At 51.0% G+C, this 20,664-nt stretch overlaps 4 protein-coding genes across 4 annotated transcripts; 3 read left to right on the top strand and 1 right to left on the bottom strand.

Annotated features, from left to right (window-relative positions):
* Positions 1-580: 580 nt before the first annotated feature.
* ONS95_013895 (uncharacterized protein) lies at positions 581-6,525 on the bottom strand. Its single transcript, XM_058507544.1, has 3 exons — positions 4,213-6,525; positions 1,412-4,158; positions 581-1,347 (listed from the first exon to the last, which is right to left on the bottom strand). Exons 1-2 carry the CDS (start codon positions 5,734-5,736, stop codon positions 2,179-2,181), a joined length of 3,504 nt encoding a protein of 1,167 aa, XP_058356713.1. The 5' UTR covers positions 5,737-6,525; the 3' UTR covers positions 581-1,347; positions 1,412-2,178.
* A 1,725-nt stretch (positions 6,526-8,250) lies between these two features.
* Positions 8,251-9,734, top strand: MNN10 (alpha-1,6-mannosyltransferase; the record flags this gene model as incomplete). Its single annotated transcript, XM_058507543.1, has 3 exons — positions 8,251-8,683; positions 8,733-9,021; positions 9,071-9,734. 3 exons carry the CDS (start codon positions 8,251-8,253, stop codon positions 9,732-9,734), a joined length of 1,386 nt encoding a protein of 461 aa, XP_058356712.1.
* A 2,628-nt stretch (positions 9,735-12,362) lies between these two features.
* ONS95_013893 (uncharacterized protein) lies at positions 12,363-13,352 on the top strand (the record flags this gene model as incomplete). Its single annotated transcript, XM_058507542.1, has 1 exon — positions 12,363-13,352. One exon carries the CDS (start codon positions 12,363-12,365, stop codon positions 13,350-13,352), a length of 990 nt encoding a protein of 329 aa, XP_058356711.1.
* An 873-nt stretch (positions 13,353-14,225) lies between these two features.
* Positions 14,226-15,683, top strand: ONS95_013892 (uncharacterized protein; the record flags this gene model as incomplete). The annotated part of the gene is made up of 1 exon (XM_058507541.1): positions 14,226-15,683. The coding sequence occupies one exon, from the start codon at positions 14,226-14,228 to the stop codon at positions 15,681-15,683; it is 1,458 nt and encodes a 485-aa protein (XP_058356710.1).
* Positions 15,684-20,664: the final 4,981 nt, after the last annotated feature.

Raw genomic sequence — 20,664 nt, 5'->3', positions numbered from 1 at the left:
CATTATTGTTGTCCTGTAACAATATGTTGTTTAAGAACAGATGGCCACGACTCCACGGGCGGGATGTTCCCATACTCCAATGGATAGACGCTGTGGGAATCTCTTTGCGTGGGCTACCATGAAGTTAAGCACTGGGACACTCGAGCTGTCCGAAGATTGCTCGACGACAATCCTGTGATGTTGGCACTCTCCATTAGCTATATCGGTATTGGTTCGAAAAGTGACTGAAATATACATACATGATGGTTGACTTAGAATCAGACCTAGAAGGCCACAGTAGCTTTCGGGAGGCGAGAGCATGCCGAATGAGGCTGAGCGAACAAAACACCACAACAATACATAGTGTGAAATAGATGACGACTTTCGTACACTGGCCGAAAGTAGAACAAGGGACGTACATGGGGTATTTGTGTGTTGCAGGCAAATAAAACCGAGAAAGGCTCAGAATGGGGAAAGGCACTGGGGCTCGCCAGAAAGAACCTAAACCTGAGGTCGATGTCAAAGAAAAGGAAAAAAGCACCGGTGGGCCAACATTCCTGACCACCGAGTATGTGAGAAAGCTCAAAAAAGCACCTAGAGTACCCATTATCACCAATGTAATATCTGATTAGTTGAAGCGAGAAGTTTGGTTCTAACCCGTTGTCCTGTTCGGGTCCCTGACCTGACACATCATCGTACATACAGTACTAACCAGCTCCCTATGCCCTTAAACAGCCCAAGCACCAGACCTCACCCTCAGCTCCTCTCTCAAAGCAACACGCACTGCATATCTGGTCCCTGTGCTGAGGTCTGCCACCACTGCCCCCTGAGTCGCTCAGCATCGATTCAGTATCCTGTCTATAAGCCAGTCCTATTCCGAGGCTTTCATCCCCATCGCGAAATGTATCTTCCATCACCATACTGTTCTCGTCATGATTCTGATCTCCTTTCAAGGACGCCCTCCACATGACGCCGGGTCCCTCGCATTTCCTTGTACAAACATAACAAGTCCTTTTCCCACAGCAGTCACAATCCCCGAAAGCGTCCAATTCGCTCTTCACCGTGGGCTTGCGGCGGCAGATATGACATGGACTAAGGTCAAGAATACTGCTGGATCTTGATAGCTCCCTCTGTGCCGTCTGTGCCGTCGTGCTGCGGTCGTCACATCGCTCCGCCGTTGTATCCGCTCGAGGCTCGAAGGAGAAATACACACCGCGCACGCCGCATTCCAAGTGGCCAATACGTTGTCTTTTGAAGTCGTGCAGACGGCGTTTGGGAGACAGTGTGTGTCTGAGATACAGCTCGTCTCTGGTCTCTGGGTCGTAATGCGGTGGGATGGTTTCATACGGTTGGTGAGTCGGTTGGGAGCTGGGGACTCTGATTAGCATATCTTTCCACATGGCAGACAAGTGCAGTGAGATCATCAGCATACCTCGACCTCTTCAACTGTAAGTCAAATTCACCTGAGGCGTCCTCTCTCCTCCGTTTCCTGTTGCTCATGGGTAATACAGTAGCTTGAGCTATAGATGGCATCCTTGCATATTGAGTCTCCGGGTGCGCTGTGCTTATCCAAATTCCAGGACGAGGCGAGAGGGACCGATTTTTATTGTAGAAAGTGTTAGAGTGAATTAGAAGGCGAGACAACACGAGGCAGGACGTCAACGGTCGAAGGTATCTGCTCTCTGTTGTTTATGTCTTCCAAACCCGCGCGGTTGCGAGCTCAAGAATACGTTGGCTTTCGGGACGCCTGGGCCGACAGCCCCTGAACCCTGTGGCAGCGCTCGAACCCAGCGGCTAGGGCAGTACTGTACGGCATAACTCGAGCATGCCTGATGATCGGCAGGGCACTTGCCCGTTCCATGTTTCTTTCGCTGACAAGTGACCGGACTACTTACTTAGGCTAGGCTAGACTGTTGAGACTGTGTAAGGTAGGTACGAAAACATCGCTAAGATGTCAACAAATACAGATTCACATCAAAGGAATTGCCCATCTAGCTGCCTATCTTCGCAAATCACATCCGGATCACCAGGGCAGACTCATAAATGCTAAGCTATCTGCTCGGCGGTCTCTAAGTAGCTCCATCCAGCCTTTCAAATTAACTTGGTACTTGTTCTAACCATAAACATCGTTTCGGGGGCACGAAACGCAAGAGTAAGTTCGCTATGCAAGGAGCTGCAAGGGAGACCCAGTACCCCAGCTTAAGCACGGATAACACTTCGGAAATTGCTCCATTGGCAGCTGCACCCTCCAGTTCCACCGTCAAACCCTCCCAGAGAAGGATCCGAGAAGTTCGCAAAGAAAGAAGGAGCCGGATTGAACGACACCCCGCCAAAGGCACGATTCTCACCGTTGAGCTTGCCACTCCCTGCTATCAACTTTGCGCGGCTGTCCATCTCGTAGCAGTAAATCATCTTCAAAGAAGGATCACCCCCATGGCGATCGGTCGTGATCGTGATAGGGTAGGGGAAAGACCCTGGCTGCTTGAAGTCGGTGGCTGAATTTTGTGAGGTCAGGTGCTGCGTAGAATTCAAGAGCTGTGCGGTGTTTGTGCGAGTCCAGATCTGCACCAGGAACCTGGTCTGCGACCAAGTACATCTGAAAGCTGCTTCCGATTCCTTTGCTCCCCCATCTCTATCTACAGGAACTTCTCCATCGTCAAGATTGGTGCCATTTAAACGCTCGAGTGACTTAAGGAATATTGAACGGTCGAAGTAAGTGTAAAAGCCATAATGCTCGGTTGGAAGTCCTCGGTCGTAAAGTCTGATGGGTTGCTGGGTGGGGAATGGGAGAAGGTTCGCTGGTGCAGCAGTACCGTCAGATTTGACACTTGGGGGTGGTATAATAGAGGTGATGTTTGGAAACGGCTCGTCGGAATGCTCTGAGCTCTGACGCACTGCCAATTTGGGCTTGTCGAGAGGAGAGTCTGCAGTGGAGAGAAATGATATAAAGAAGGGAGTTGGCTCGCCAGCCTTGTTAGCCGACACAATGCTGTCTGTTGAATTGCCCAGGAAAGACGATTCAGCTATGGACGGCGGAGCTGGGGATGGGATGAAGGTAACTATCTGCCGAGAACGGAGCGGGAGCCTTTTGATGAGCTGTCCAGCAGATACAGGATTCACAGCTGACATCGAGTGTCGGATAGCCAAATCCGAGCTGCCTGTGACGTTAGAAAAGGTCCTATTGGTTGAGCTGCTATTGTCCCACTGGATGTGCAAGAAGAAGTTGGGCTGGTTAGGTAGGGTTGGCGCATTTGACGATTGAAGCTCCTTTGGTAGATCGCAACTCCATTGTGTTGCTGGGAAGACACAACCTGTATTGGTACGAATATTGGCTGGCGCAACTACCGTTGACAACCCGAGAAATATTGGGGGAAAGCCGGTCAAATTCAGCCACTGAGATGGCTCCACGATCTTATTTTGTTTCCGATGCAATGTCGTGGCCAGAGTGACGACTACTATGATCATGGATACGAAGGCAATGATTAATCCCAGGTACCAACGGCGTCTTTTCCGGCCCTCCGCCCCGCTCCGTCCATAGCAGCCTCTCCCAGGCACACACCCTCGCCCTCTCCACCACCCGCCAGCTCGCCACGCAACAGCATCTTCCTTCTCGTAGCGTTTACGACGTGCCTCAGCTTCTGTGGCCTTACGCGGCGGCGCGCCATGATGCCCACAGGCTGCGAGTGAGATATTCTGCTTAGGCTGCAGTTCAGGATACCCGGAATTGAGATTGATCAGCCGGCGTGCTGGTGGAGTCTGTGGAACAGTTGACAGGGGAAATGCAGCTGCTGATGACATTGCGTGCTGTAGCCCCGGAGACAGAGGGCCAGGCGACACAGGGTACTGGGCGCCGAGTGCGTGTACTGGCGGCAATACTGCCCTGTATCTCACACGAGCAGGAGATGGTGAATATGGTGGAGGTGGTCCGGCGAACGGAGAGTTAACATGTTGAACCTGTGCGCTTTCGGCAGGGTACGCTACATCTGGACTGCTGGAGGGCTGGGAAGTTGCTGATAGTGCGCTTTGATTGTTACATTGTCGAGACTGTGCGAAAGGATTGTTGCCTTGTAATGCCCCCGAATCAGGTGTATGGCATGAATGCTGTGCTGTCATATCGATCGAGAAATGATTATTTCTGGATGTTGAGTCCAGCATTGAAGGCGACTCACTCCGGGTGAGCTGCGAAGGACTTAGAGATTCAATACTTGATATAGTGGTGGTGCCGAAGCCTACCGTTTCTGATGGAATCAGTGGTAGGGGACTTGTCGGCGTTCGTGCCTTGTGTCTCGTTTCCTTGAGGACCGGCGATTGCTCGATAGCCATACCATGCTTCAAGTCCACATTCCGCCAGGCAATGGAAGCCAGAGATGTAGTCGTCTCTGGCGTTAGAGGTGAAAACTGCCGTTCCCACTGCCGACTGGCTCGTTCTGCATCTTCGACTTTGGCCACCGCAACAGAGAGACTGGGGATGGCCGGTGGGCTCTCATTCTCCACGTCTCGATTTGTAAATGTGTTCGATCTTGTCAGAAATGGCGTCGTAATGTAGTTCCACCATCCCTTCGAACGGCGACGGGTGGTTAGAGTACTCATGCTTGCATGTCGGTCGAATCTCAAGCCGTTCGTCATTGAAGGGGCGCGACCTGCTCGCACGAGTATGGGACTCTCATCTTCTTCAAACACAGTGCACGAGGAAACAATTCGAGACTTTGGATGATCATCGTCGTCGCCCCACGAGGTCGCATCGTCTGAATCGGGTGAAAAATAGCTTCGCTGTGCAGCAGCTCGCTGTCCGTCAACCCCAGGAAACGAAGTAGGCATAGAAAGTACCAGAGGAGCCTCGGATGCCATACCCATGTTCGATAAGGGTTGATGATTTGGCAGTGATCCCGGATTTTCCAATGGAGTCCATATGGAAACCTCTTGAGCAGGCGTTATTATTATGGTAGGTGTATCAGGGGTTTGGCCCATTGAAGAATTGTGCTCATGTTTGCGAACCATCCTTGCGGCGTCAGATCCCGCCGTCAGAGGATCCAGCGTCCGATCCACAGCGTCGGCTGTGGGTATGGAAATCCCAATGACTATAGGTCGATCATTTGGAGACAGATCATCATCTGCTTTGGAGGGCGAGTGATGGATATCACGGGACGGTCGTCGGTTCACATCAACAGGATGTCTAAGCCGATCTTCATCTCGTGCGGCGGACGTGTTACGCGCCGAAAGCGACGGAACGGTGTTTGCTGTCCGGGCCAATTCTTTGTTCCTCTTTGTCTTCCAAAACCCGCCAGATTGCTGCTGGTTTCCCCCATTCAATGCCTGGAGGGCCGCCAGATCAACAAAGCATCCTGCCTGTGGCGGGTCTCGAGAAGATTGCACTTGTGGCTGAACTGGTGGTGGAGCAGCTTGAGGTCGCGAAAAGCTCGTGACGAGCTTGATCCCGGCTTTAGCGTTCTGTTTTCTCTGGCGGCCTTTCGACTTATGCCTTGTAGGCTTCTGGACAGAGTATCGCCAGTCTGCCTTTCGAGTGGTGGCCCGATGCTCGGGCTTGAAACTGACCCCTAGCCCTTGGACCTGTGGAGGTTTAGGCCAGACAGTACCCCCTATACATGTGGACCTGCGTAGAGTGGAACCATCACCATCATCTTCGTCCCACCACTCGTCATCGCCGTCAGAAACAGAGTTGGATGAGATACTGGCTCGTTTTGTTGAGTAGTTGTTCTGGGAAGCAGCTTGATCTCCCAAGACCGCCGTTGTAGACATCTTGGACAAAACTTGATACAGCGCAAGACCGCGAAGAGATCCAAGTATGGTGGTCGTTGCTGGTAAATGGGTTTAGGGTGGTCCGAGTGAGGTTCGGAAGAAGGGTCGCACTTGAAAGATTAGAATTAGGTGTAGTTGTTTGTCTGCGAGGAAGGAGGGCTTTCGAGCATGCGAGGTTTTAAATGAGATGCCCAGCAAGCATTGTCGTGTGCAACAAAGGACATGGAAATAAGACGGCTAGTGCGGAGGGATGCAGTGACGGGGCTTGAGAGTGTGATTTTCGTTCATGTGTTTTGGTTGGACAATAGGAAGAGCTTCCTATTGATGACTCGGAAGGGCTGCGCAAAATGAGGCAGGAAACAAAAAACACAGGTAAAGACGGTGACTGAATGAAGCAAACGAATGAGAATGAATCAGAACGAGAAAGTGCTGGTTCGGAACAGCAACCCAAGATCGTAGTCATACACGAGGAGGGAGGTGAGGGAAGGGAAGGGAAGGGAATGCCCCAAGGACTCATGGAGACAAGCCATCATTTGGGCCCTGGGTGTGGAGGACAGCAGTGGGGTTGACTTGCTTCCATTTCCATCCAAAATAAGTCCAGGTCGATGATTCGACAGCAGTCGCAGCTCGAGATATGAGACAGTGTACGATAGTCAGCTGGCTTCATGGTTCGTTGGGCGAGGCGACGTCGCGATACGCGCCGCCGCTCAAATGGGAAGCCATGAGATTCGCGGGCGCTTGGATGTCGCCGGCCAATCATCACCAACAGGACAGGACAGGACAGGACAGGACAGGACAGGACAGGACGGGACAGTCAACTGCTGAAGCTGGAGGTTTGGTTAGGTGTGGGATACCATGACAGGAGAGCAAGCAGATCTGTGTATCTCATCTTTTTTCTTTGGAGGTTGGGGAAGTCAGTTCGGTGGAGTGCACCTCGAGACATTGGGCGAGGTGAGGTGAGGTGAGGTGAGGTGAGGTGAGGTGAGGTGAGGGACTTAGGGAACGTTGGATGAGGTTGAGATCGGGCGGCTGCAGCTAGTGCTTCACGGAAAGGAATGGACTGGCCTGCACCGACACTACTCCCCAAATTTCGGAGTGTTCCATACCTAGATCTCAACAGGGTCGAGTGCCAATTGCCCAGTGCCTGGAGACAATACGAGACGAGTCAGGCTGTCAGGCTGTCAGGCTGTCAGGGTACCTTAGGTCCTGGTATGCGACAGGGGTCGTCGTCCAGAGATATGTAAATTACAGTACACTTTTGAGCCCAGAGGAAGTGATCAAAAACACTACCTCCCTACCTTACCTAGGGAGGCAGCTGACCGGCACATTATTGCGTGGCAGCTTACCGCGGGAGCCAAATTGCTTGCTGCGATCAACCTACCTACTTACACAAGGAAGGGTATATATTTGATCGTCTTTCCCATTGTGGTATGTGTATGTTCATCTATTCATGGATCGGTACAAAGCCTTCCTAAGTATAAAAGCATCGGTTTTGGGACACCTCCGAGTCTTGAATCACAATCCTGAATTTACCTTGTCTACTGGGTACTGTGCATACTAGGATAACAAGGTAAACATCTCGGTGTCTGGGCCATGACCAATGTAACACCTGCAGGAAGTTCACAATGCACTCCTGAGCCGCTAGGATAAAAAACATAAGGTAAAGAAAGTCTTGGGCAATGTGCGGCCTCTGCCGGGTCCATCTTGGAAATTAACTGCGTAGAAATTAGATTTCGCTTAGGGGCAAGAGGGAGGGACTGACTAGGAGGTAATTACCTCAACTCTCTGGTCTGCACTGTACAGGACAGGTCTCTCAGAAAACACCGTCTCCTTTTCCTTTGCACATATTCTATCCCGGCTGCTTGCTCGCCACGGATATCAGCAGCTCTTAGGTAGGTTCCCTTCCGAAGTCGTTGTGTCTGTGGGCGGACTAAAAGTAGGTACCTAGGAATTGTACTGTACTACAGCCCGAGAAGAGACGAAACGAGACGAGCAAGCCAAGCCCAATCAGAGGCGCCGCGCCGCCCGTATCTTCTGCTCGAAAGCCAGAAAGCCAGCCTCCTCCAACGTCCAGCCACCTACACCTGCACCGCCAGTCACCACCACAACTTCCACGGACTTCCCAAGGTCAGGTCGCCGTGAGAACTGCGAAAGAGGCGCCCCGACCCACCATCACCTCGGATACATTGACAGAACAGAACACGACCCAGGCAGTGGCAGTGGCAGAGGCAGAGAATCAAGTGAAAAAGGACCTGGCGCTGCAAATACAGCATCCCGCCCCCCCTTTGTCAATCGTCAAAACGCCAGACGGCCTTCAGTGCCTTCTGGATCCCAACCTTCGACCTGGCGTCTCTAAACCCTTCCGGAGCTTTCTCTTCTTCTATAGGTAACTCCTTTACCCATCACCGGCGACGGTCTTCAGCATCTGCATCGAACACCCCACAGGGGTTGAATATCCACGCTGCGTCCGGCGCGCAAACCCTCGAGACAATTCCTGGGACCCCGAACATTCCCATGTCCCTATCGCGCAGTCCATCTCCCAGACCTGGGGGTGGCTGGTCAAGTCCAGGCCTTGCGAACATCAGCGGCCGATCTAGTCCTGCGAAATCCTACCGAGGTGCCAATGGAGCAACCAGTTCAGTCACCTGGGAATCCGCAAAGGCTAAGAGTGAGGGGGTCAACGGCTACCCATCCTTTTCGACTCAGAACAATGGATTCTTCAATAGACACTACCGGAACATCTCGAACAGTCTGCCCAGTTTCAATTTGGGGTCAGAGAGCAGCTATGCGGAAAAGGAGAAACTTGGCCGTGGCCGGTGGATGCCGAGAGATGGGAGTAAATTGGCCAGAGTAAGGAGTCTCGTACGACATACGAACCGCAAGGTGAAATTACGGCTCCTCATGGTTCTGGGAATGATAGTCATGATCATGCTGTTCTATACAACCCGTAGGCCATCTCCGATGAAGCCCGAGACTTGAGTACTGACCCAATGCAGCGTTACACTACTACTGGCGGAGAGCGAAATTCCTCGGCGGCGGGAAAAAGCATGTCATAATACTGGCAGCGAACCAAGGTGGTGGAGTCATGGAATGGAAGGGCCCAAGAGAATGGGCCATTGAACGCGACAGCGTACGAAACAAGAAGAAGTACGCCAACAAGTGGGGGTACGATTTAGAGATTGTTGATATGAGCACCAAGAAACGATACGCACATGAGTGGAGAGAGAGCTGGGAGAAGGTTGACACGATACGAAATTGCTTGAGGAAATATCCAGATGCTGAGTGGTAAGATCCACATCCCTACCGTGCGTCGAAACGAGATTGACTCCCCTAGGTTCTGGTGGATGGATCTCAACACCTTCATTATGGAGCCGACATATTCTCTTCAATCGCATATTTTCAGGAATCTTCCTGCGAATACGTACCGAGACATCAACGAGTACAACCCCCTGAACATCACACATCCATTCCCAGCAGCGCACCTGGATGAGGATGCCCGCAGTCCTGTTGGAGACGGCAAAGCCAGCTCCATCAATCTAATTGTCCCACAAGACTGCTCAGGCTTCAATCTGGGATCGTTCTTCATCAGGAGAAGCGCATGGACAGATCGCCTGCTAGATGTCTGGTGGGATCCTGTTGGCTACGAGCAGAAGCACATGGAATGGGAGCACAAGGAACAAGATGCGCTCGAGTTCCTGTACATCAACCAGCCCTGGATTCGGCCACATACAGCTTTCATTCCCCAGCGGAAGATCAACAGCTTCCCCCAGGGCGCCTGTTCCGAGAATGGCAACGACACGCGGATTCACTACAACGAGAAGGAGCGCGACTTTGTCGTCAATATGGCTGGGTGCGAGTGGGGCAGGGACTGCTGGGGCGAGATGTACAATTTCCGGGAGCTGAGCAACTATCTAAACCGCACCCTTTGGGAGAGGTTCAAGGAGGACTTGGTCGCGGTTATCTGGTTCAAAATCACGGGGAAGAAGGTCAGACTGTGAGCTAGGTTCTGCAAAGTCTTTGATGTGTGGAGTGCTTATATCCGCGATACCAACATTACCTGCGATTCTTCAAAGTCATTTTGCGTGCGTATCTTTTGAAATTGCATTGCGTAGACGGCATGGCTACCCTTATTCTTTGGGCAGAGTTCTACTTGTTTTTATAGCTAGTCTTGCATGGCACAGGAGTTGAGACGGTAATGTGTACCAAATATGATGTCAATGTCAAATTTCCCTCCAGCTGTACATTTTACAATCTCGACGGGGCAATTTTCGGCATGATGTGGCGGACATGCCCTGCTTTTGATGATTTCACATCTAGACCACTCGATTTTGCCCACTCTTCCTAGTGTCTCAGACTCTGATACAATCCTTGCAACCTCAATCGCAAATTCATCCCCCATTGACTTGTGGCATGTTCAGTCGAGATCATCATTGTGTCACGTGGTGCCGAGGGTGCACAGCACCCTCCCGATCTTCCTCCACATAAGGTGATAAGCAAGTAGGGATGAGAATCTGATGATGATTGCGCAAGAGCCTGTTGGCATCATAGATTGTGAGAGGCTAGTCTTAACGTAGAGGACTGCCCTTAGGAGAAGGATGAGACCAAGGGGGAGTATGTTGCGTCTGGGCCATGAGCATGCAGGGATTATTACCAGAGGTGCTTGAGATAACTTTGGTACGGAAGGAGTCCTAAGAATTCATCCAGTGACCCCATCAAACTAGAGCTGGTAGGCGGTGCAAACCTTGGGACTGGTAGGAAGCGAGTGGAATGGACATCATGTCCTCCCATCTTGGCTAGGTACTCATCGCAGGACTTCGCACAAGCGAAGAACACTTCGGTCCAGGCAAAATTACGTCGCTCCCAGGCAATTGTGGCTCGTCTTGAAGTAGGCCGCAGTTACGGCAACGGTGAACTTGCAGAGTTACAGCATTGTAGTTCTGGGTAATCTCGATTTCCTCGCCAAGGAGAAGACCACATGTATTGTCCCTCGAAGGATATTTAGATCTCATGCCTAGGAGACGGTGCCCGTGATCTTGGATGGCAGCTTTCATTGAAATCCTGCTTGCTGCTGCTTCTCTACCTTGGTCGCAAGGTTTCCTTAGAGGCTGCCGCGAAGTCCGTACGGAAAGGGCAGGTAGTAGAGGTAGACTAGCTCTACGAGGAAGAGTTGAAAGAGAAGAGTGGAACGTGGGAAAATTATGACAGATCTACAGCTTCCTTTTCTTACAGCAAATGAGAGGGTTTTAACACTATTTATGCTCTCCCAGAACGCTGCCAATAGTGAGTGACTGGATCAGAAGCTTTATCGCCACCCGCGCCGGCACAATAGAAGACGAACTGCTTTCCCTCGCCTCTGCCTCAGGTGAACAAGGTGATGGCTGAGGCGAAGGCGGAAAGTGACCAATTTCAACCTTGTTGACAAGACTCGGCTTATGAATAGAGGCAACAGAGGACATATTTGCCATCTTGAAATAAGTGGAGATAGCTTTAACGAGAAGAAGTAGATACACGGCTCACCGCTTGTATATCCTCAAGTGTGCAGCGACCTGTGTAGGTATTGGTGATTGCAAGTCAAAGCGCCCAAGAACGAGCCTAGGCAGTATTCAACTCCCTCCTATATCGACATCATGTCGAAGCTGTCATGTGAGGTATAGAGTATACGTTGAGCCCTTGAGGGCTAGCTCGTTTGTCTTGTCTGATTTATGGGCAAAAGGTCTGGAAGATCAAGCCGGCTTAATGTCAAGCTATGCTGAGTCATCCGAGGCGAGCAAACATTATTGGTGGACTTCCATCTTAAGTTATGGATGATATGATCACTGCTAGCCGCTCGTTTCTTTCGAAAGACGGGATTTGAAACATTGAGATCCACTACTGCATGCCCGTTTCGGAGGCTGGCCCAGCATTGAAATGAATGCTACAAACCCCCTCCTGCCAGAGCAATCGTGTTTCTGTTTCGATATCGATATTACAGGCCCCCTTTTGGCTCGTCCGCTTGGTGTTTGCTGTCTGTGACTTTGCATTTGCAGCCACTCATCCAGTCTAGGCGATGAAACTCTAGACAGAGCTTCCTTGACGTGCAGTCTTGGAGGAGCGTACCACCGCCAGTCATAAGCTACCTAAGTATGCGCGAGATAACCACGCGAGTCTGTCCTTCTTGGAACCTCTGCGTGGGTTTGGTGCTTGCGTCCATTTCCCCTGTCTGAGCTTGGTGGTGACTTTGGCTGTTGCTCAAAAGAAACCCTTCTAGGCAGCTCCTTGACTCCGCTCCCCGTCCAACTTGCCATTTACATCTTATTGTCTATCTCTCAAATTCTAGTTCTGTTGCTATTTGGGTGGCTCGACTTTGCTCTTTTTTCATTCCTTGTACAATTGCTGCCTTTGCTGCTTCTATTGTCGCTTCGACCAAAATAAGTATTTGTCGTCTACAATAACTACAGCGACGATAGGAGGGAGTTATTATCGTCAACGAGCGACTCGTGCAGTTATATGTGGCTCTACATATAGGCTCCAGATCCTTCTATTTTCGGGTCAAGTTCTTGAATTGTCGCATTTGTACCAAGAGCAAGCTCAACGGCTCCTGTAACACGAAAATCCCCCAGCAAGGCAACCATCTTCGCAGGACAAAGATGCACGCTGCAAAATCTCTCCTGTGCCTCGGCCTCACCTTTCTCTGCGCAGCTACCATTGCGAACGCTGTTTACGTTATCGAAGACACCTACGACACTAAAAACTTCTTTTCAGAGTTCGATTTCTTCGTCGACCAAGATCCAACAGAGGGCTTTGTGAAGTACTCCAGCGCTGAAACTGCCAATACTAGCAGCTTAGCTGGATACGTCAACGATGCAGTCTTCTTGGGCGTTGACTACACCACTGCCAACCCACCTTCAGGCCGCAAGTCAGTCCGTGTTAGCTCGAAGAAAGCCTACACACATGGACTTATCATGGCGGATATTGCCCACATGCCAGATTCGACTTGTGGGAACTGGCCGGCATTTTGGACAGTAGGAGCTGACTGGCCCACCAACGGAGAAATTGACATTTTGGAGGGTGTCAACGATGATACGACCAACCACATCACCCTCCATACCTCACCAGGTTGCATGCTCAATAGTTCTGGAGCATTGTCCAGCTCGTCTCTTAGTACGTCGGACTGCAATGCCGGAAATGCTGGAGAGGGCTGCTCCATATCGACAACCAACAACCAAAACTACGGAACTGGTTTCAACGCTATTGGCGGTGGAGTTTATGCTATGGAATGGACGTCCTCGGCAATCAAAGTGTTCTTCTTCGCACGCGGTGCTATCCCAGCCGACATCATATCAGGAAGTCCTGACCCAACGACCTGGGGAACCCCCGTTGGATCCTTCAGCGGGACCGGATGCTTGATCGACTCGCACTTCAAGGACCATAAGATAGTGATAAACAACACCTTTTGTGGCGCCTGGGCAGGTCAAGTGTGGAACCGAAGTTCCTGCAGTCGAGTTGCGCCTACCTGCGAGGCTTATGTTGCAGCACATCCGAAGGCTTTCGCTCAGGCATACTGGCTGGTAAACTCTGTGAAGGTGTACCGACAAGATATGGCAGCTGTGAAGAGAGGGATACCATTGAGGTATTGAGGAATGATTCGAGGATGTACACTTTCGCTTCTTGGTAAACATACACGCGAGCTGGATCAGTTCCCAGATGTGGAGAACTTTGTTCGGAGATATGGACAGGGAGCTCTGGATATGGATGTCATTATCCGACGAAGATGGGATCTCCCAGAAGACTGTTAAACAGATAGAAACACGAAAATGAAAATAGGCCTTTGTGCACAACCTGATTGGCCTCACATTGTACAAGGTAATTTTTGAGACCACGTGACCACGGCAGATGACAGCTTTCTTTACTTATACGTTAAGCACCCCAATACTACTAAAATTTACTGTTTCTCCCGACATTTCTTTGTTAATTTAGTAGCCCCTTCCAGCATTTGTAGAGCTAACGAAGGAGGTTATATATATTAGATGTGGTGCTCCTTGCATCGGTCCTTCGTCGTCGTGATAAACCCCTGTCAAGTTTGGCGATCAAGCTCGGAACCTCGTCAAGTCCCGAGCATACCAAGGCTTGATTATTTCTTCCCAGCAACAACCCACGTCCGCTTGCAACAGACCTCTTCCTCTGTAGAGACGCTTGCGCCCCCCTGCCAGTCAACAACACCGGCTGCAGTCATGCATCCATCACGTATGGCATATGTGGAGGAGGCAGAACCAGAGGTAAGCCAAACCCATCTATTATTCTCCTCCCACAAGCTCTGCAATGGTATTTATATGATCCCAGAGGTCTCTCCATGCTCGTACATAGGAAACCTGCAGCTGATGGATCTGGTGTAACTTTCAGGACACCGGAATTGACCTGGCTAACGTTCGTAAGTTTCATACACCCCGCCACCTTTCTCTCTCCATCAGGGTACTAAGTATACCTTAACAGCTCTCGACAATGACTATGATATGCCCTCAGCAGGCCCAGGCCTTGCTCCCGAACGAGCGTCAGCCTTCCAGTCTCAAATGGATCGGAGAAAAAAGGCGGCTGCTATCGCTGTACCCACAGATGACAAAAGGGTTCGAGAGCGCTTACGGCAGTTGGGTGAACCGGTCACGGAGTTTGGGGAGGGACCTGGAGACCGCAGAGACCGCTTGAGAGAGCTTCTTGCAGACCTGGCTAGGGATGATGTGGGACAAGCTGAAGATGGAGATGCGAAGATGCTTGACGCTGGCGAGGGAGACGACGACGCGCCAGATGAGGAATTCTATACCAAGGGGCTACCAGAACTTGTAGAGGCAAGAAGGGCCATTGCGAAGTACTCCTTACCAAGAGCGAAGAGTAGGCTGGCTAGTCAGAAATCAGAGTCAACCATTCCACTGAGGACGCACGTCAAATTTAGGAAGGAGATCAAGGCGAAGCTGGAAGGGTTCGAGCTTCAGGGCAGTCAAACGGCAGGAGATAGACCTGTGAGCATGACCCGATTTGCGCCGAATGGGGAGATAATTGCTGCTGGAAACTGGGGAGGTGGAATCAAACTGCTCAGTGTTCCGGACCTGAAGGAAATACGCACCTTGCGCGGACACACGGATCGGATTGGGGGCGTTTCTTGGTTTCCAGATGCTACTTTACCAGGTACAACCGTGTCGGAGCATTCTGTCAACCTAGCGTCAGGCGGTGCAGAGGGCAAAGTTCATCTTTGGTCAATGGCGCAAGATACCCCGATCTCGACACTCGAAGGCCATAACCAGCGTGTGTGTCGAGTCGAGTTCCACCCTTCCGGAAATTACATTGCTTCGGCATCTGAGGACACAACCTGGCGGCTCTGGGACGTTGAAACGTCAACAGAACTTCTCCTGCAGGAAGGTCATTCTAGAGGAGTCTTTGCCCTGGCTTTTAATACTGATGGCTCTCTCTTGGCCAGTGCTGGTACGGATAGTATCGGCCGCATCTGGGATTTACGAACAGGGCGCACGGTTATGATTCTTGAAGGTCACATCAAGCCGATCTACGCATTGGACTGGGGTGTTGATGGCCACCGTGTACTTTCCGGTTCTGAAGATGGCTGGATCAAATGTTGGGATGTACGAAAGGTCCAACCATCTGGTGGGATCGGCGCACACAGGATGGTTTCGGATTTGAGGTGGTACAAAGGACTGGATGATCCGGCTCGAGGCCTGTTCCCTGAGCTTGATGAACAAGGAGCTCGAAGACCCAAAAAAGCGGGCACTTTCTTCGTGTCCAGTGGATTCGACAAGACTGTGAAGATTTTTTCGGCAGATGACTGGTCTCAAGTTCAGAGCTTGACAGGCCACACTGGAAATGTCCATAGTGTGGATGTCACTAAGGATGCGAGATGGATCGTCAGTGGTGGGTATGACAGGACAGTCAAGCTTTGGGGACGGAATGACGGCCAGGGACTTTGACCTTGCTGGAATCTCTGGTCAGATAGACACGACGAGATTTCTCTGTATAATAGCGAAAAGAAAACGATACCCCATGATTTATTCATTGCCGCTTGCCTTTCCGTAGCAAACTGCGGGTCTGAGTGTATCCAGTTCCTTGTTGGCCAGGTTGTGTGTCAGAGGTAGATGGCAGTCTAGAGAATGGAGATGGGGAGTTAGAGGTGCATGCACCTCGCGTACCCTTGACATCTTTCGTCGGTTGAGGTGCTCGTTGACTTGTGTACAACAATAACAGCGAGCTTGCTCCAGGAGTCTCCTAGGTCATAGCGCCACACCCCGATTTCTGCCTAACGTTTTGAACCCACGATACACATTCGTGCATTGTTGTCCCCAGCCGTAGATGCCAGCTTAGATTCATCCGCATCAGATTGATGTCCCAACAACATCCGCCGATATATCCTAGGCATGCATCACAAGCAGCTGGGCATAAGGATCTAACCTATCCCTCCTAGTCTGGACATTTATGTGCCCAACACGACCCCGAAAAGGAGTACACTTCGTCACTGATGCTTGCATTGTAATAGAAATGAGTTTAGAAAGGATTGCTTGGTTCGTGTTAACACTCCGAAAGAGATTCTAGGGATGCTAGACAGGTAGGCAGCCCGGGAGAGGGGGTCGATACTGGCAACTTCCTGGGTAAAAGTATCACCTCAACATTTTCATCTCTCAAGGCCGGGTCTACGCAGACAAAAGCTGTAGGGTTCTCAGTAAGAGTTCGAGTACCTCACAAACATACTATCAGATGTGAAGCGCAGCGTCAGAGCCGTTCAACGACTCAATGGCGGCTACCAGCGCACCTCCCACGACCTGAGGGCGGAGCTGGCGTGAAGCGGTGCCGTAGGAAATCGAGTTCGTGTCTCTCTGTTCCTGCGGAAAATAAATTTACTCGTACCAGCCAACCCGTATCTACGAAACGGAACACCGGGAGCTTTAGTCTCGCACGTTTTCGGGGCATTGTCAGGGAAGAGCCCAGGTAAGCCCAGGCAAACATGGAGGGTTCCAAGGCATTAAGAGTGAACCATTTGCTCTTTGAGATCCCCGTAAAGGGTATATTTGTGGTGCTTTTAGCTTCAACAGGTCCAACGTGTTGTTCATACAGAGCCTCCTGAATACTGGCAGCTGTGGAAGAGCTATTGGGGGCAACAAACAAGGTCGAGACTGGTGTGCAGTAAAGGAGGACCACCATCGTAAGCTGTAGCGGTCTAGAAAATGAGACACAGCAGTTTGCGTCCGTTGTCAGATTGACTGCCAGTCAATCATCCCGCTCGGTTCGCACTCCTTTGTTGTGATAATAATGCAATGGTATCCCTGCACCCGGTATAATTTGGACACCGTATCGGATATCAGAGCGAGGGCGGGGATAGCTCCGGAGAATGGCGAAGATTCTCGATGCCTAATGCGTCTTTATGGTGCTGCAAACCCTTCCTAATGCAGGAAACGAACGGTCTGTCAGAGACCGAGGTGGAGGCTCTGTCCTGAGGAAGCAGTCTCTCGGATACTGAACCCTGAGACACCGCGTTCGACGCAAGCTCCAGCAAAGGGGCGATGTTATTCATCTGTTATGGAAATATCAAATGTGAAAGCGAGATAGCAGTCAGCAACTGGTACTTAAGAGAGGGGAATCCGGCCGGCACTTCGGGACAGAAACCGAAGCTTATCTTGGTCAGAGTGAAGGCAACGAGTACATACGCCCAACTACCGATTTGAAAGCAGCTCGCAGACAAGATCAAAGGGTCCTCGTATGAGAAGGGAAAATACGGAGCAGAGGGCGGATGTTGAAAATGGGTATATGGACGCAACTCGGCAGCAAGCCAGAAGAGCGTCTTTCTCAGAAGCAGAGCCGAACACAGAAGCAGCCAACCAGCCCGTCACGGCTAAACTTCCAAGGGAGTCACCACATGCTCTCGGTGAGCTTTAGTGATTGGTATCGGACGGAAAGCCAAGGGATTCGATCGCTATTGCAGAGCCTTGCCTTGCAGCATTTTGATGTCAGGTTTCTGGCAAAAGTTGTGGATCTGGTTTCCTAGAACATGGTCTTGCATTCGAAACAGAATGTTGTGCAGAAACGATCCCCTCATACCCCTGCATGGAGCAGAAGCAGCATGTGAAAATAGCAGATGCAATTGGCATGACCCATAATGAAATCGCCAAAAGGGATGCACGCATATGTCGTGTCGTGGGTGCCGCCAGAAGCGGAGCCGCTCGGCTTGTGCTTCGGGATAATAATAGGTAAGGTAAGGTGGTAAATGTGCGCTATCATGTCCCCTGCTGCCGATGAGAGGAGCCATGCCCACGTCTCCGACTTCCAGCGTGCGCTTCTCTTTGGGTAAATTACAGATAAGGTAAAAGACAAAAGGCAAAAGGCTGGTCATTCAGAGTAGGCGGGTGAGGAGGGTCAGCGAACAGCAGCTCGCTGAGGATGAGGAAGCGAGACGACCCCTCCCCTCCCCTCCCTTTCCTCCTGCCGGCCTGTTCAAGTAAGCTCGATCTGATCTGTCGCTATTTTGCTCATTTTCGCCGCAAAGATAACACGGCGGGGACTGGGAGAACATGGTGAGCTCCCTGGTTGCTGGACTCCCAAGGTCGCTGCCCCGGCTTCGTTTCAGGGACTCGAATCCAATGCAGTCTCGTGCTCGTGTGCAACCAGGCTCTTGCTAGCGACGTGGAAGGAAGAGTAGCGACACAGGATCGAGAGACATGAACAGTAGTAGCACCTAAGGTATCTCGATGGCAGGAGCAGGAGCAGGGGTAGGACCGTCAGGCTTGCCATTTCAAAAAAGGTGATTTTCGTAGCAGCGTCGCGTTGCATGTTCTCACTACGTCCAATGGGGGAATAGATATCCAGAAAGTCCGATAGATGCGTCGTCGCATCTTCAGACCAAACGATGCAGTTTGCCAGCAGCGGGCGCTCACGGGTCTCGGCAATCGAGGAGCGATAGTCTAGGTCCAGGTCCAGAACGAAGCAGACCCAGGACACTCGAGATATGTTTTACCACGAAAGGTGGTCCTGGTTTGGCCAAGGCGGCGGAAGAGGACAGAGGGCGAATGTCTGCCCTTCCATTGGTCTGTTGATCATGCAAGGAAGAGAAGAGGGTGTGGTGGTGGCAAGCTTGCCATGCCGCCAAGATGCGAACGTCAATAACCGTTGAGAAGTTACTGTACTGTACTGCAATTCGACGATAAGAACGTGGTTATAGCGACCCTTCCACGGACGATCAGGGCAGCGAGCTCTGACTCCCATTTCTAGGATTCGGGATCGGCTGAGGGTAAAGACGCGGTTGTCCCCTGCTCGGGACCGGCTCACTGCTCATCCCTCACTAGATGAGAACTTCGCCTATGATATATATCATATGGATTTCGTGGCGTCTGGTCAAGAATGCTACCCTCCACGAAAATCCTTAAATTCACCTCAAGTGGCTTGCCAGTTGCCAGTTGCGTGTACGGTTGAGCTCGCCTGTTTTCCTTCGTCCTCTCCATCGAATCATGTATCTACCTACTCATGCAGTGAGGCCGCACCTCCCTTGGACATAACCAAGAATCATGATCGCGCTTCCCGCCGCGTTACTGTGGCTGTGACGAAATGGGAACTAGCCAATGGAGCTCATGAAATTTTCTTGTAGAGAAGTAGGTAGCCCTCCGGATGATTTCGTAACTTTGACTCGTGGACACCGTGGTATGGATGTTGACCGTGCTTCGACTGCTTCGAGACCCGGGAGAAGATATCTTGTGCCTTGGAATGGTGGTCTGTCCGAGACTTGGGTATGGGGGGACTCATACAACATTGTGAGGGCTCTAGGGATTACAGCCTGATGCTTCAACGCATCCTTACTAACACACCGATCAAACCGTAAATGTCGCCCAGAGTATGCCTTGTCTGCTTGTCTGCCAAAGACCTACGATCATGCGGGATCCGACAAAACTAGAGTTTCCATTGATCCATTCACGTCGCCAAAGATTTGCTTTTGTTGACATCCAGGGTAGGTAGACCGTACAGTCGCTGGGGCACCCGCAGTATCCGACATGCACGACACCTCTCGAGATCCACTATCGAGCACATCTTCAATGATCTTGTAGGGAGAGATGCAGATCTGCATTCAAGGTCGTAGACAGGCCTCTCTAGAAAAGATTGAAATTATTATTCGCTTTTTGGCGGCTGTGAACATCCCGAGGCTTCTTGCGGGTGGAGGTGGGATTGGTCAAGCTCCTGAGAATCCTGATAATCCCACGTTTCCAATGGATGCAGTGCTGGCTTTGCAATTACAAGGCTTGGAACTTCCCTTTACTAGTGCCTACAGTCGTGCCTTGGAGAGCGTGGGTCTCCGTACATTCGTAAGAGTGCCTCTGTCTCTGCATTTAGTAGACATTTGGCACTCAGGCGTATCTTTCTAGCCACGGTCGGCAGAATTGGCTACACAAAATTACTGCTGTACTATCAAAAGTAGATGCAGCTCCGTTTATGCCAGCTTCAAAGACCTGCTCGCGCTCCAGAACATTCTGGCTAAGGCTGAGTTGCAGCCTCGAGGTTTGTGGACGGTCATATTGGTGGTCGAAAGACGACTCCACGACGCCTTAGTCAAAGTGCCCTGGCCCAAGAACTATCTTTGGAGTCCAGACAATAGTGCGATTGGTAAACCTTAGTCCCACTATTATAGTGGCAAACAGTACTGGGAGGTAGCACTATAAAAGAAGGAGGCAGGGCTGGAAGGTTACATAATGCAAATGCGAACAAATTTCCAGGTGAACAGAGTCTGATATCAAGAAAACAACCCTGAAGGCGTGCCGATCTCCCGCGTGTAAGCTAAGTTTTACACCCATGAGCAGTTCCGATCCATTTTCGGAACTAATGTGGACAGTTCCATTTAGTCGTAAGCTAAACCCATTACTCCGTGTAGAGGTCCCACTGTCAAGGCCCCGAGTTTCCCACAGCAAGAACAAGTCCTCG

The sequence above is a fragment of the Cadophora gregata genome (assembly GCF_030347475.1).
Source record: "Cadophora gregata isolate MNR1 chromosome Unknown scaffold_8, whole genome shotgun sequence".
In the NCBI taxonomy this organism is placed as follows: domain Eukaryota; kingdom Fungi; phylum Ascomycota; class Leotiomycetes; order Helotiales; family Ploettnerulaceae; genus Cadophora; species Cadophora gregata.
This window is presented reverse-complemented; position numbering and strand designations above follow the sequence as displayed.